General features: G+C 41.8%; 1 protein-coding gene across 1 annotated transcript in view; it reads right to left on the bottom strand.

Moving 5' to 3' along the window:
• The window catches only part of LOC112260467 (beta-1,4-galactosyltransferase 2), a 134,287-nt gene that overhangs the window by 7,989 nt on the left and 109,720 nt on the right, over positions 1-16,578 (bottom strand). Inside the window, exons 5-7 of the mRNA XM_024435603.2 lie at positions 14,381-14,568; positions 12,703-12,825; positions 3,658-3,762 (exon numbers count right to left, since the gene is read on the bottom strand). Coding sequence (XP_024291371.1) covers positions 3,658-3,762; positions 12,703-12,825; positions 14,381-14,568 — 416 coding nt within the window. The remainder of the gene's footprint in view (positions 1-3,657; positions 3,763-12,702; positions 12,826-14,380; positions 14,569-16,578) is intronic.

Here is a 16,578-nt window from a genome sequence, read left to right as displayed (position 1 = left end):
GTCTGTCTATCTGTCTGTCTGTCTGTCTATCTGTCTGTCTGTCTGTCTGTCTGTCTATCTGTCTGTCTGTCTGTCTGTCTGTCTGTCTGTCTATCTGTCTGTCTATCTATCTGTCTGTCTGTCTGTCTGTCTGTCTGTCTGTCTGTCTGTCTGTCTGTCTGTCTGTCTGTCTGTCTGTCTGTCTGTCTGTCTGTCTGTCTGTCTGTCTGTCTGTCTGTCTGTCTGTCTGTCTGTCTGTCTGTCACACAGTACGTCAGTGGCAGATTCAAATCACCTAGTCATTGTCCTGTTGGAAGGTGAACCTTCGCCCCAGTCTGAGGTCCTGAGCTCTCTGGAGCAGGTTTTCATCAAGGATCTCTCTGTACTTTGCTCTGTTCATCTTTCCTCAAACCTGACTAGTCTCCCAGTCCCTGCCGCTGAAAAACATCTCCATAGCATGATGCTTCACAGTAGGGATGGTGCCAGGTTTCCTCCAGGTGTGATGCTTGGCATTCAGGCCAGAGAGTTCAATCTTGGTTTCATCAGACCAGATAATCTTGTTTCTCATGGTCTGAGCGGGCTGTCATGTGCCTTTTACTGAGAAGTGGCTCAGTCAGAGTGACCATCGGGTTCTTGGTCACATCCCTGACCAAGGCCCTTTGGCCGGTCGGCCAGCTCTAGGAAGAGTCTTGGTGGATCCAAACTTCTTCCATTTAAGAATGATGGAGACCACTGTTTTTGGGGACCTTCAATGCAGCAGACATTTTTTTGGTACCCTTCCCCAGATCTGTGCCTCGACACAATCCTGTCTCGGAGCTCTACGGACAACCCCATGGCTTGGTTTCTGCTTTGACAAGCACTGTTAACTGTGGGAGTTTATACATTTTCAAATCATGTCCTTTCAATTGAATTTACCACAGGTGAACTCCAATCAAGTTGTAGAAACATCTCAAGGATGATCAATGGAAACAGAATGCATGTGAGCTTAATTTCGAGTCTCATATCAAAGGGACTGAATAATTATGTAAATAAGGTTCTGTTTTGTTTGTTTTTTAACACATTTGCAAACATAAAAAAAAACTGTTTTCACATTGTCATTATGGGGTATTGTGTGGAGACTGGTGAGGAAAAAAATAAAAGTAATCCATTTTAGAATAAGGCTGTAACATAACAACATTTGGAAAAAGTATTTGCAAATGCACTGTACATACACTACACTACAAAAGTATGTGGACACCTGCTAGTCAAACATCTCATTCCAAAATCATGGGCATTACAGTAACACTGAGTTGGAGTACTCTTCTGGGAGGGCTTTCCGCTAGATGTTTTGAACATTGCTGCGGGGACCTGCTTCCATTCAGCCACAAGAGCTTTAGTAAGGTCGGGCACCACAACCCCAGGTGTTAGATGGAGTTGAGGTCAGGGCTCTGTGCAGGTCAATCAAGTTCTTCCACACCTATCTCGACAAACCATTTCTGTACGGACCTCGCTTGTGCATGGGGGCATTGTCATGCTGAAACAGGAAAGGGCCTTACCCAAACTGTTGCCACAAATTTGGAAGCACAAAATCATCTACAATGTCATTGTATGCTGTAGCGTTAAGATTTCCCTTCACTGGAACTAAGGTGCCTAGCCCGAACCATGAAAAACAGCCCGAGACCATTATTCCTCCTGCACCAAACTTTACAGTTGGCCCTATGCATACGGGCAGGTAGCGTTCTCCTGGCATCCTCCAAACCCAGATTCGTCCGTCGGACTACCAGATGGTGAAGCGTGATTCATCACTCCAGAGAATGCGTTTCCACTGCTCCAGAGTCAAATGGCGGTGAGCTTTACAGCCAATGCTTGGCATTGCATATGGTGATATTGGGCTTGTGTGCATGAGGCTGCTCGGCTATGGAAACCCATTTCATGAAGCTCCCGACGACGTAGGCAATTTGGAACTCGGCAGGGAGTGTTGCAACCTAGGACAGACGATTTTTACGCACTGCGCGCATCAGCACTCGGCGGTCACGTTCTGTGAACTTGTGTGGCCTATCACTTCGCAGCTGAGCCTTTGTTGCTCCTAGACATTTCCACTTCACAATAACAGCATTGACAGTTGACCGGGGCAGCTCTAGCAAGGCAGAAATTTGACAAACTGACTTGTTGAAAAGGTGGAATCCTATGACGGTGCCATGTTGAAAGTCACTGAGCTCTTCAGTAAGGCCATTCTACTGCCAATGTTTGTCTATGGAGATTGCATGGCTATGTCCTCAGTTTTATACACCTGTCAGCAACGGGTGGGGCTGAAACAGCCGAAACCACTCATTTGAAGGGGTTTCCACATACCTATGTGTGCAGGGTAGCAGGGTAGCTACATCTCTTATACATATGTTATAAGTAGGGTGACCACATGTCCTGGATTCAGTCGGACAGTCCCATATTTTGTCCCTTTGTCCTGCACCAAACAATCATGTCCCACATTTTATCAACACATTCAAACATGTATCAACCCATCAACTTGTCACCACACAGCCACAAGCCAAACAGACAACAGCATGCTTCCCTGGCTCTGTCAGCACAGCAAACCCCTCTTACATCAATGTGTTTCAATACATTAGGCGCAGTCATAGCCGTGGGAAGTAGTTTGGGGGTGGGGGTGCTGCAATATTTTTTGGGGGTTGCTGCAGAGGAAGAGATTTCGCTCTCACCAAAATCAATACAAAATATATCGATCCTATTATTATAAAAAAAATGTATTACATTTTTTTTTTTTTTTATTTTTTTTTATGGTGTGCTGCCGCAACCTCAGCACTCCTACTTCCCACGGCTATAAGCGCAGTAACAACAAATTCCTTTTAATTCAGTTATTCTCTCATCTCCCATGGAAATTAGTTTATCACGCTCTCCAGCTTGCGATGCAAGGGGTCTGCATTGGTTCATTATTCGTATGTATGAGGCACTCGTCAGAATGATTGTTGTTTTCTGTGGCTGTTATCTTCGCAGACTGGGAGTCCTAGGGACTGTGAGTTCATGGAAAACGAATAACAAGAGTAGCCCAAGGATTAAATGGCTACCCGTGGTTCTTTGGCCTTTCTATCATGGTAAGAGCCAGCTAGGGGGTTAGATGTGATCAATAAAAGTCTGTAAATTCTACAGTGAGTCCATTCATGCTATGCAATAACTGTTTTGCAAATTGCAGCTCAGCTCTGTAGGGTTCTGAGGTTTAGGAACAATCACAACTAACAGTGCTGCATATAGCCATGCTGTTATCGATCTGCTCTTTTTAGAGTCATTGATGGGTTGGCTATTCATGCATGAAAAAGCCCTCTTAGCAGTGAATAAATAGTGATAATCCATTTCTATGAGGTGTTATTTTCCTGCCAAATCTATGGGATGGGGGATTAATCTTAGAGCAGCCTTCAACCGTAAGATGGTAGTATAATGTGTGAGTGTGAGACAACCTTTATCAAAAAGACAACTTTGGTAACTGAGCAGACAATAGCTAGAGAACCTACACTTTCTGTACATTCTATAGTTAGAATGAATGTTGTGTTTAGGGAGGAAAAGATAGCCTGGTCCTAGATCGGTTTGTGCTGTTTTGCCAACTTTTATGTCATTGTTCGCAAGACAGCACAAACTGATCTGGGGCCAGGCTAGTGTCTAGGGAGGAAAAGATAGGAATCAAAGGCAAACCTTTGTGGGTTGGGTTCATTGTGCTTGTCTCTTTCGTGTTTGATCATCCTGTAGCGGCCGATCCGGACATCCGGTCGAACCACCTTCATCCCGTTGAGGGTGATCCTACAACAGAGTCATGCTTTAGAAAGAATCAGTTAGAATGTGCATCCCAAATGGCAGCCTATTCCCTACATAGTGCACTACCAGAGCCCTATGGGCCCTGGTCAAAAGAAGTACACTACATAAGAAATACTGTCGGTTGCCAATTGGGAAGTCATAACTGCTCCAAAGCAGCTGTAGCAATGCCAGCCATGACGAGACACTGTAATAGCAATCTCGAGTTAAGCTTCAGCTGTAATGCAACAAAAATGGGGTAAAGCAAGGCACTGACTGGAGACAACCAATCTGTACAAACTAAAGCCTACCCTAGACCTAGATGGAGGAAAATAAGAAATGATATTCATTCACGCAGCAACATGGAACCGTGTGTGTGTTTGGGTGTTTACAATGTTTGGTCCCCAAGATGGGATGAAATGGTTTTATTTCACTCTGTAATGCTCTGATTCATTCTAAATCTCCTGTGTTATTGGTGCAGCCAAGCCTGACAGTTTGTATCTGTGGGCCTCGCACTTACTGACTGACAAACAAATGGTAAAACACATTGCTTCTGCATCCCGCCATCAAAGCCTCATTAGCCAAGATGAGAAGAAAATGCCAAGCGAGTCAAAGAGAACATTTATGAAAACAAATTCAGTAGAACAGATTGAAGAGAATCCAGGCTCTTCCCATTAAGTGTCTCTTAGCTTTCCTGAAGAGACCAGCCTAAGCCTCCATGCTAACTGTCTTGGAAAACAAAGCCATTTGTTTGAGTAAAATGCTGCTTCCAGCTGCTTGATTGCTTGAAGAATGAGGTCATTATAATATCCCCCTTGCCTCTTTATCCGTGTGAAGCCCCTGGATAAAAGAAATGACCCTCCCTGCATTTGTCATTTGAGCATCACGTTGCTCCAGCTGGGTCACTAAGCTAGCTTCTGCCTTTCTCTCTGAACCTCCCTCTTTCTCTGGAGTACTTGGAGATCAATAACATAAACACTGTGTGTTTGTGCGCACGTGAGTGCGTGTCTGTCTGTCTCTGTGTGTGTTTGTGTTTGTGTGTGTGTACAGTAAGTGTTTCTGTTGTGTTAGAGTGTGTGTGTTTTCTGCAAGTAACAACAGCGAGAAGGTTTGGTAATACATAATGCAGAGAGTGAATTCAAAATATTCCCCTTGTGTATTCTTGACCCAGAAACAATATCACTAAGGATTACCTGTTTAAAAAAATAGGTTCAAATCAAATGTTATTTGTCACATGCTTCAACAGGTGTAGACTAACAGTGAAATGCTAACTTACGGGTCTTTTTTCAACAACGCAGAGTTAAGATTTAAAAATAAATAAATAAAATAGATATAGTGAACGAGTGAATAACAAATAACAATGACGAGTAAAAATGACATGGATATTTACAGGGAGTACCAGTACCGAGTTGATGTATGAGGTATTTGAGGTAGTTATGTACATATAGTGGCGGCAGGTAGCCTAGTGGTTAGAGCGTTGGACCTGTGCCTGAAAGGTACCTGAAAGGTTGCTGGATCGAATCCCAGGTAAAAATGTTGACACTGTAAAAATCTGTCTTTCTGGCAGTTAACCCACTGTAGGGTTAAGACAGTAGCAGCAGTGGGTAGCTTGTTTAGAAGAACTGGATTGGGTGTCTGGGATGATGGTGTTGACTAGCCTTTTAAATCATTTAATGACTGTAGATGTGATTGCAACAGGGCAATAGTCATATAGGCAGGTTACCTAGGCGTTCTTGGGCACAGGGACTATGGTGTTAGGCTTGAAACAAGTTGGTATTACAGACCGGGTCAGGGATAGGTTGAAAATATCAGTGAAGACACTTACCAGCTGGTCAGCGCATGCGCTTAGTACTCATTCTGGTATTCAGTCTGGCCCACCGGCCTTGCAAATGTTAACCTGTTTAAAGGTCTTACTCACATACGCTACAGAGAGAGAGAACACACAGTTGTCCGGAACAGTTGGTGCTCTCATGCATGGTTCAGTGTTGCTTGTGCCACTGACTTAGTTTGGCTTTAATTCCAGTTTAGCTACAAATTAATAACTGATATGTTAGATTCACGTCTCCATCTCAATCAAAAAGTTAAAGAATAGAATAGCACTAAACCGATTAAAACTTTAAATGCACTTTAGATATTATTTAACTTATATTTTTGGTTGAGATGGAGACGTGCATCCAACTGGAATTAAAGGCGCCTAAGTCAGTGGCACAGATGGAGTTATCCAAGCAGAGAATACATCTCCTTCTAATGTTGATATTTGGTTGGGTTCACAAACACCATTCAATATCACTAAATATCCTTACATTTGAAATCAACCAGAGCTTGAAACCCTAGGCATATTGTATTGTCTATTTTTAGTTGAATTCTGGGTTGTTTTGAAACAATATTGATGACTTAGAAAATTCTATATAGGCCTAAATAGTATCATTTATGATATATGAGTGTTAAAATATGGTCACATTTAATGCTCTCTGTTAAACCTACCCTTTGGAATGACTTCGATAGAATCAGTGAATCTAATTCATTTTTAAGCGGAGATCTCTCAACAATGATTCCTATGATAGCACAGTCAGGGACAAATATCATAGCTAAGCAGGGCTGGGTTTGGTTAAAACCCTGGATGAGAGACCAAAGGGTAGCTATAGATAGATCAATTCTCCAGTAAGAGGTGCTGCCCAGCCTATTGTATTTTGTTCTGATAGAGGATATAATGTTGAAGATCAGACATTGTTTTAAAGGTACAAATTCAACATATTTTAAACAAGGTTTGTTTATATTGAAATTTGGTTACCATGATGACATAATCCTGTGGTTGAAATTTCATCCTCAAAACAACCTGTTTACGTGGATTACTTTTTTTCAAAATCAATGTATTTTCCACGTAGATTCCATGTCACAATATGTTGACAAATTACATTAAAACAACATTGATTCAACCAGTTTGTGTCCAGTGGGATGGCTCTGGTCAAAATGAGTGTACTGTGTAGGGAATATGATGCCATTTGGGATGAAGCCTACTGTATGCAACAGGGTGGCATGTAGCCTAGTGGTTAGAGCGTTGTTCTGCCCTTGAACAAGGCAGTTAACCCACTGTTCCTAGGCAGTCATTGTAAATAAGAATTTGTTCTTAACTGACTTGCCTAGTCAAATAAAAATTCAACCAGAATAGGTAGGTTTACCTTGCTCATTTAGTGCTTGGCAGAAGCTACTAAAACGAACTGGGTCTGTGTTAACTAACATACCTACATGATGATCATTCAGTCCAGCTGGAAACTGAGCTATTCAGTGACTTATTTGGCTTCAGGACATTCTGTAGTGTTCACTGTGGTTTCAAGGTATCAGGTTGAAAAAGCTTCAACCATCTGCAGTGATTTCAAGGAGATAAAGGGGCAGGCAGGGGGATGGGCACAGTCTCAGCTATATCTCCCAATCAATGGTTAGGCTTGGCTGGGTAATCCAGGTGTGAGTTAATCAATACTATGGTACTTAGTTTGCGGAGTAAGGTGAGGATGTTGGGTCCTTAAGGACCACCAAGTGTCTGAAAGAACTTTCAAGATAATTGATTTAACTAGATTCTTTTCTACCAAAAGAAGAATGGACAGACATCAGGAGGAGGTAAGGCATACATCCTTTTTTTAACCGTTTCTTTACTTTAGTACAAGTTGAAGAGTACATATTTGGACACGTTCTGGGAATAGTCTTCACCAGAGACCTTGAATGATTGCAAGATGTAGTGTCCATGACATGAGCTGTACTGTATGAAACATGGGTCAACAACATGGGCCTCTGACAGGTTTTCTTTATAATTTACTGTTGTGTTTAGTCAAAAGGCATGGGGATCCATGTGCTGCTGCTGCACCCTTCGACTCATTAGCTTGACTTCTTTCCTCCATGCCTTCACATGCTGCTGTCTCAGCCCAGCGAGCACACAAAATTGGCTCAATCGTATTGAACAGTGCTGTGTGCCAAGGATCTGTGGGCCCTTTCATTCTGAACCAGATTCCTTGAACTCCATCAAACCTTTTCTCTCAGAACTCTCAGAAAGGGCCAAGATGAAGAGAGAGCATTGAGTGATATAATATAATAATATAATACAAAGCGTTTTTGGTAGAAAGGAAAAATGAAAGGAAAAACAACCTTTCACAACATATTTTTTTTAATATCTGTTCTTCACTCTGCTTTCAGGCACAATGGCATAACATGTTCTTTGTTGAGAAGCAAAATATCTGTTTTCCTAAATTAACATTGCCCTTGAAAGCAAAGTATTATTCAGGCTTCGTGAAAGGAGAAGAAACAGAAGTAGTAACATTATCAGTTGTGTGTATGGTTGATGTATGGTTGACATTCCTGCAAAATGGTTTCTCTCTCTCAATACATACAACATTGCAATAGTTGTTCCTTTGTTGACTTCCTTTGTATTCTCACATTGCCACTGATATCATTCACTCTCTGTGTACCTGTTAAATATTGAAACAAAAAATAATTGTTTTCCTGAGGCACAGTGGTAATTTTGATACAGATGTCTGGTCAGCTAATTTGGCCTTGTGTGCCCTTTTGATTGAATTAATGAAGAATTTCTCTAGCTTTTTTCCCATTTCTCTCCAGTCTTTCTTAAATGCATTAGACTCATGGAGTCCAGGGGAATCGGAATCTGCGGCATTACCTCATCAGAACCGAAATGAATGGAGTGCTGCAGAGAATGAAGCCATTGGGGAGAGATGAGGAGATGAGTGGAACGAACCTGAAATCGCTCATGTTGGATTGAGTGTGTGCTCTGTCTGTCTTGCTGACTGCGGTGGTTCAAGCTCTGCTGCCTGCCTGCCCACTCTCTATCCACTCCCTCCTGTCTCCCTCTAATTAGAAATAGCCACACAAGGGCAATCGAGAAATGAGAATCCTGCCAAAGCTGCCATTTTTCTCCTGTATCTCCCTCTCTCTATTAAAGACAGAACACAGTAGAGTGACACTGTGCACTATGTAAATGTAGAATAGATAGTGTCTGGACTGTTAGGTGTTTGTCAGAGAAAATCCTATGATAGTTAACGTATTAACGGACCACTTATGCCCATGAAATAGGCTATGACTTGTATATTTTTCAGTATCAGCCAGGTGTACGTCTAGGCCAGGGAGAGCACTTGCCACCAGACAGAGCCTGTCTGTCTGTGACAAGAGACAGTCGGAGCTCTGACAGTTAGTCACCTTGTAGTAGAAGTAAATATGAGGGAACTAACTGTCCCTCCAGGTCCCTGTTTCACTGCACAGATGCTGACAGCCAAGGAGTTGCCCATCCAAGACACTGGATGGATCTGCTGCTCTTCAGTTGTACGTACATGCCCAGGAGGGGTGACAGAGAGAGTTTTTTAAGTATCCTTCCATTCCAGTTGCTGGTCTCAGGGTGAATGGGCTCTACAGGAAGCAGGGAAAATAGTGTCATCTATCTGTTTCTCCAGTAATGCCACCATCACCTCCAGCTATTTCTGTCTACCCTTCCATCCTTTACTGAATGAAACTGTATGGTGATGACGGAGCTCAGTGTCAACTCTATCTCCCAATCAATGGTTAGCCTTGCATGGTGTGAGATAATCAATACTATGGTACTTAGTAAACTGAGGATACTGGGCCCTTAAGGAACACCATAGAGTTCAATTAAGTGTCTGAATGTACATTCAAAATCATTTCATTATCTAGATTTTTTCTAACAAAAGAAGGAGAATGGACAGACATCAGGAGGAGGTAAGCCCAAAACAGTCCATTAAAAAAACGCCAGAAAATAACCACCCTCTTCCCTTTAACTGTTTATTTGAGTGGGGGTAAATCAACCCAGGCATTTTTCCTGAAGACGTATGATTATTTTTTTTAAGTTGGCACCGTCTGTAACATGAGGTATTCCCTCCAAGCAAATCATAAGGGATTTTCCCCTGCAGGTTCTGACAGCATGGCACAGTTCCAAAAAGCACTACAATAAACAAGGAACTCCCCACAATATTGTTCTACAGTTCACACAAGGCTCTGAGTGCACTACCATGCATCACCACTAAGTGTGCTATGCTGTCACTGGAGTTACAGCACAGTATAGCCTCTGCAGTCTAACCAAGATATGATGTAAATAAATGACAAAATGGAAATGTCACAAAATGCACTTTGAGGTCTTAACACATGTTAATAGATTATGACTCATAGATTGGGGGTGGCAGGTAGCCTAGTGGTTGGAGTGTTGGGCCAGTAACCAAAAGGTTGCCAGATCAAATCCCTGAGCTGACAAGGTAAAAATCTGTCGTTCTGCCCCTGAACAAGGCAGTTAACCCACTGTTCCTAGGCCGTCATAGAAAATAGACTGTGTTATTAACTAACTTGTCTAGTTAAATAAAGGTATGAAAAATCATGATTCATAAAATGTATGTTTTGTCTTTACTGCTCTAACATTAACTGTGGTTGGATTCTTGGTGACTGTGCTCTTCTGAACTACAATGTGTCAACACAGTAACACACTACTCCCCTTAATCACTCTAATCTGAGTTAGCCTCTCTCATTGCTGGAAGATCTGTTGTGCTACATCACAGAGTGTGTGAGGCATCAGCTATTATTACAATACGGGATCGTGAGCCAGTATGCCAGTGCCACATAGTGCACTCCAGGCAGGTGCAGTCCCTGCTTTAGGCTGAACCCACTGAACCTTACTGTCACAAAGGAATCAATCACTCTCTCTCTTTCTCTACAAGTCATAGGAGTCATTCCATGTCATTTCAGCAAGCAATGACACCCACCATCTCAGATTGTTCTGAAATCATTTCTGTAGATACAAACAGGTAATATTGGCATTCATTAAACATTATTTTGTTGAAATTTTATCTCATGGAAATGAAAGTTGCTACACATATTTTTAATATTTTTAATTTTAGCATTGTAATTTCAGATAATGTCCATAACATATCTAGCACTAATATTGGAATCATAGTGTTTCACAGTATTACTTACTCGCCAGTGATTGTCTGTGATATTCGCCTATTGATTTCTCCCACCGGAGTGGCATTTGTTGCCAAATTGGAAAAGCTGTTATGACTTTGTGGCTGGGTTCTCTACATTACATGGTATGGAGAAGTAATATTACAAGCCATAGCTTCACACTACTTGTCAAACATAGAGAACTGGTATACTGGTTGTTGGGGTGGGATTGGCATAGGGTATGGGGGGTCCGTGGGTGGCGTTTGACATTTTGTTGCGATTCCTTCATGGATTACTCATTGGTAGGAAGAAGTTTAGTCCAAATTGGATGTTGGGTACTATATTTATTGAATATTATCTGAATCCTATAAATTAAAATGGCAAATTTGGATGCAATCAATTAGTTTAATTTCTCAGAGATCAAATTATATTTAAACAAAATAATGTTTCAGGAATGCTAATCGTATCTGTCACTAACTACAGAAACGATTTCAGAACAATCTGAGATGGTAGGTGTCAAAATCCTCTTTCTTGTGTTTTTTTTATGTGGAAGGACCCATATGCTAGCCTACAAAGAAGATGTGATTTTAAAGAGGGAAGAGTGCTGTCACTGACATCCCTTGGACCTCTGATCAACAGACTGTGGGCACGGCCTCAAAGCACTGAACAGGGACATGGATTCCCCCGAGCTGGGATTGTGTTGGCAGGCCCCAATTTGGGCTAGGATGCCATGTCCTGTAGCAGCTAGACCCAGGGAAAGGAGCCATCCCCACAGGGGCTGTAAGAGAGGGGGAGAGAAAGAGAGACACCAGCAACAGCCCAGGCCCCATCACTCACACATCACCATCTCCCTGAGTGCCTAGGGGAGCGACCAACAGCATCCCCTTAGGCACAGCTCAGTCTGGGTCTGTATCCCAAATGGTACCCGATTCCCTATATAGTGCACTACTTTTAACCAGAGCCAAAAGTAGTACACTATATAGGGAATAGAGTGCCATTTGGGACGTAGCCTGAGTCTATTCACTCTGCTGCAAGCTAGCCTAACACCATCATCATCAGTCCCCTCTCTGCCTGGCCATGAGATCCAGTGTATATTCAAGGACATTTCAAATTGCTTTATATAAAATGATATTAAAACAAGTGAGCCCTGAAAATATTCTAGATTTCAATGAAAGACAACCTTTATGCTTTTTTATACATGCTTATTTTGGTGTCTACAACATTGAATGTAGCCTTTCACACTCATGTATTGGCTTAAGCAGCAGCATGCAGGAGGATAACATCCCAGCGCTTCCCACATCATCCACTGAAACAAAAATAGCTCTGTTGAAGGAAACATCTCAGGGGAAATCTTGATGCTTTAATGGATCAAATCTATTGCAGCTACTATCATGCTATTAAAGTTTTGACTGTCTGTGAGCTAGCAGCACTGCGAGAGAATGTGGTCGGGAAGGACAATGACATTCTATCTGGACATTCAGGAAAAAGTATTTCAATGATAAAGTAAAGTGACAGGCCAGGCATACATTTTGCGTTTAAAAAGACCTGTAGCTGTGCCTACTTCACTCTTTTAATACCTCATCTGTGCCTTTAGAATGTTATCAGCGTTAAATAATTCAAAGCTGTTAAAGTACAGCTGTTAAAGTAGCGATGACTGATAATGCTCCCGAGTGGCGCAGCAGTCTAAGTCACTGCATCGCAGTGCAAGAGTGCATCATTACAGGCTGTATCACATCCGGCTGTGATTGTGAGTCCCACAGGGTGGCGCACAATTGGCCCAGCGTCTTCCAGGTGTGGCCAAAGTAGGCCGTCATTGTAAATAAGAATTTGTTCTTAACTGACTTGCCTAGTTAAATAAAGGTAAAAAATATTCTAACCAATATGCAAATTACTGTATCAGCTATGATCTAAGTGTCAAATAAAACAGCTGCACCATTCTTTTTCTGGTACTGTGCTGTGCTGGGATTGATGGGTGTTTTTTTGAATATTTCTGCCATGCAGTCCTACCTGTTATAGATATCGTCATCCTCTCCTCCCCAGCCCCAGTACTCGTTGGGGAAGCCATTGATCTTGAGAAACTGTTTTTTGCTCAGCCCAGAAACCCCGCCAAAGTACCCAGCGTAAGGAAGCCTGCAAGGGGAAAATAACTGTCAAAGCATTGAGGCGGTTGTCAGAAAAAAACAAGCCTGTCAAATATGGATACTCTACTGTATTGCATTCAAGACAACTGAAAATTACAACATAACACATTTTGTATTCATGCACTTCATGTGTATACTGTAAGAATGCGAGCAGAAGTAACAAAATAAAAATACATAAATGAACAATGTATTGTTTCTGTAGCTACAGTAGCTCGGATTGCTTCAAAAGTTAATTAAAGGGAAAATGTCACTTGATGTGAGGTGCTATTATTTATGCACATGACTTGAAGATATGCAGAAGATTTGGAGATGGAGAGAGAGCCTTTCTACAGAGCCCCATTGTAATGTTCCATGGTGCAGAAGGTTAGCCGAGTATCATGGCGGGTGCCTGGAGTCTGCCTCAGGCCAGTGGTGAGTGTGTGTGTGTTTGTGACGTCAGACAGAGCCAGCGACAGGGAGCTTTATGTAAAAAGACAACAAGCAAAAAACTAATGAGGACATCTGCTGTAGCAGCAGCCTTCACACAAACAATATAGAGAAAATGTTGTGTGTGTGTGTCCTTGTATGCGTGCATCCGTGTCTGTGTGTGTGTGCTTGCGTGCATGTGTGTTTCTAAGCAGCCTATTTGCTGGAGGATGTGTGAGTCATTAGAGAATGTAATGTTGTAGCCAGGAGAAAGCCCCTCTAGTGTGAATTCCATACAGTTTAGAAATGGGATTATCATCACAGTTTATTGATATTAGCAGTCAACGCTGGTGCATTGAGGGACTTGCATAAGATGTTTAGCAAAAAGACTGCTTAGTCCACATGCACTGGAAACAAAGCCTGGCTAGATGCTGAGGAATTGTGTTCAATCAATCTGTCACAAATTACACAGCAATTTTAATTGCATATCCAAGCAGGTAAAATGGCATTGGGGTGCATTTGTCTGTTGGCATGAGTGTGTTCTGGGCTTTTTGTAACTATATTGCCAATTTGAAGGCTATAAAGTATGTGGATAGGGCTGAGTTAGATGTGGTTAAAGGCTCACTTTAACTCAGGCTGTGGGTGTCAGTGTACAGTAGGGGCAGGACAAATTCACTGGATAAAGTTGTGGGTATTCAGTTTGACATTAAAATGCTTGTGTTATCAACAGCACGTAAAGTTATTCGTAAAATGATTCCACCAAAAAGATGTCTTGACTGCTGACATTAACAAGAGTGATGTATAATAATGTGTTAGGATCGGGTTGCTCTTTGGCCCCATACAGAAGATTGAACATCAGAGAGCGCTGGGCGGATTCCAATGAAAGACAGAGGGAAAGTTCATCTTAAAGTCAGTCAAATGAACTGGGGATGAGTCTCCAACAGTACTTTTGGTTACATCATCCTGTACAGATCACGTGTGCAGTCCCAAAACAATACCTTCAAACTTTTATATGAGGACTATCCCTTTCCAAATGAATAAGCTTAAGATGGTAGGAGAATAGGCTCAGAAAATGAATAACAGATTTATTTTAGAGTAAATATACATGGGAGTGAGAGTACACAATACAATCGACCTACCTAAAGCCAAACTTGTCCATAGCGATGGCAAAGTGTCGTGGCTGGTCGTAACAGTGGTAGAGGTTACGGTCGTCCATAGGGATGAGGTCCACGTCGCTGAAGATGAAGCAGTCATACTCTGCATCCTTCAGGGCCTCGGTGTAGCCCACGTTCAGGAGCTTGGCTCTGTTGAAGGTTTCCTCACCAAGCTGCAAGATAACACCGGGAAAAAAACTGGTCGGAAACTGATGGACACTGAGATTGAAGTGAATTCAGTTATATTTTTGCCATAGTTCATAATGGGTTCTGAAGGATGAATTTGCAAGCCTCAATTGAATGTGTTGATTGATGGTCCTGTCAGACCATGTTGTGCATAAGGACAGTTTAGACAAAGGTCCATGTTGTGCATAAGGACAGTTTAGACAAAGGTCCATGTTGTGCATAAGGACAGTTTAGACAAAGGTCCATGTTGTGCATAAGGACAGTTTAGACAAAGGTCCATGTTGTGCATAAGGACAGTTTAGACAAAGGTCCATGTTGTGCATAAGGACAGTTTAGACCATGGTCCATGTTGTGCATAAGGACAGTTTAGACAAAGGTCCATGTTGTGCATAAGGACAGTTTAGACAAAGGTCCATGTTGTGCATAAGGACAGTTTAGACAAAGGTCCATGTTGTGCATAAGGACAGTTTAGACAAAGGTCCATGTTGTGCATAAGGACAGTTTAGACAAAGGTCCATGTTGTGCATAAGGACAGTTTAGACAAAGGTCCATGTTGTGCATAAGGACAGTTTAGACAAAGGTCCATGTTGTAAAGAACTCCACAGGAATAATGGCCGTCATTAAATGTCTGACAACTAAAAATAAACGATGTTACATAAAGAAAAATTACACATCATGCTTCGCTTCGCTTCGCTTATTTTGATTACAGGTCCAATCAGAGTGTCGCAGGTCAAGTACTGTACCAGTTTAAACATTTGAACTCATAATCTAGTTCAACACATAATCCCTTGTAATCCTGTAATACCTGAGATGCAACCAAATAATCCTCAGGTAAAATCTATTGTTACAAATCCACTGGCACTGGCATTCCAAACACGAAGAGACATGAGGAGCACATTAACTTGGTACAAACATATCGCTGAGGACATTTATCAGTAAAATGAGATCAACAAGGTCAACACCTTTGTTTATATCTATTTTTTTGACAAGATTTCAACCTATATTGGCTTCATAAAAATCTGTTTTTAGATTTAACGTAGCTAAGAGCTGTATAATACATTAAAAACATATTTTTCGTCATTAAAAAGTAGGAAACAGGGCCTCCCGGGTGGCGCAGTGGTCTAGGGCACTGCATCGCAGCGCTAGCTGTGCCACGGAGGACGCATGGCTTTCGACCTTCGTCTCTCCCGAGCCCGTACGGGAGTTGTAGCGATGAGACAAGATAGTAATTACTAACAATTGGACACCACGAAATTGGGGAGAAAAGGGGGTAAAAATTAAAAGCAAAAATATATATATATTTAAAGTAGGAAACAAAAATATTCTGTTACAAAAAGTTTCTCCTCCCACTTCTTGCAGAGAAGATGATAGAGTGTCTCTCTTTTGCAGCCTCTGGTTCCAATCAATACTCATGTTCATTTTAATATTTTCAGTGGCACAAAAAATGGAACATTAGAGACTTGCGGCTTTATCCGACAGACAAAGACAGATAAGGTAATATATCTTTAAAATGCCAAATTGCCTTTTTTTTCTCCAGTTGGTGAGCTCATTAAACATTGTTGGAGTCATTCTTATTGCTTTAATAAGACACGTTCCCCCTGAACCACCAGGCATCGCAAACAGAGCTGCATATCTTATGTAATCACAAGGCTGTGAGGAACATTCACATCCATAATAGGGACGATAGGACTGCATACCCACCATTCTGCCACCACAGAAGAAGAGTGCTGGTGTTAGGATGATAGCGTCAGGAGACATGGGTTTTAAACAGATGGTTAGAGAGTCTGAATGGGACCTGCTAATTTTTATTTTTTACCTTTATTTTACTAGGCAAGTCAGTTAAGAACAAATTCTTATTGTCAATGACAGCCTAGAAACAGTGGGTTAACTGCCTGTTCAGTGGCAGAACGACAGATTTTGTACCTTGTCAGCTCAGGGATTTGAACTTGCAACCTTTCGGTTACTAGTCCAATGCTCTAACCACTAGGCTACCCTGC

Source organism: Oncorhynchus tshawytscha, linkage group LG10 (genome assembly GCF_018296145.1).
Source record: "Oncorhynchus tshawytscha isolate Ot180627B linkage group LG10, Otsh_v2.0, whole genome shotgun sequence".
NCBI classification, from domain to species: domain Eukaryota; kingdom Metazoa; phylum Chordata; class Actinopteri; order Salmoniformes; family Salmonidae; genus Oncorhynchus; species Oncorhynchus tshawytscha.
The sequence above is the reverse complement of the archived record's forward strand: the minus strand, read 5'-3'. Positions and strand labels throughout refer to the sequence as shown.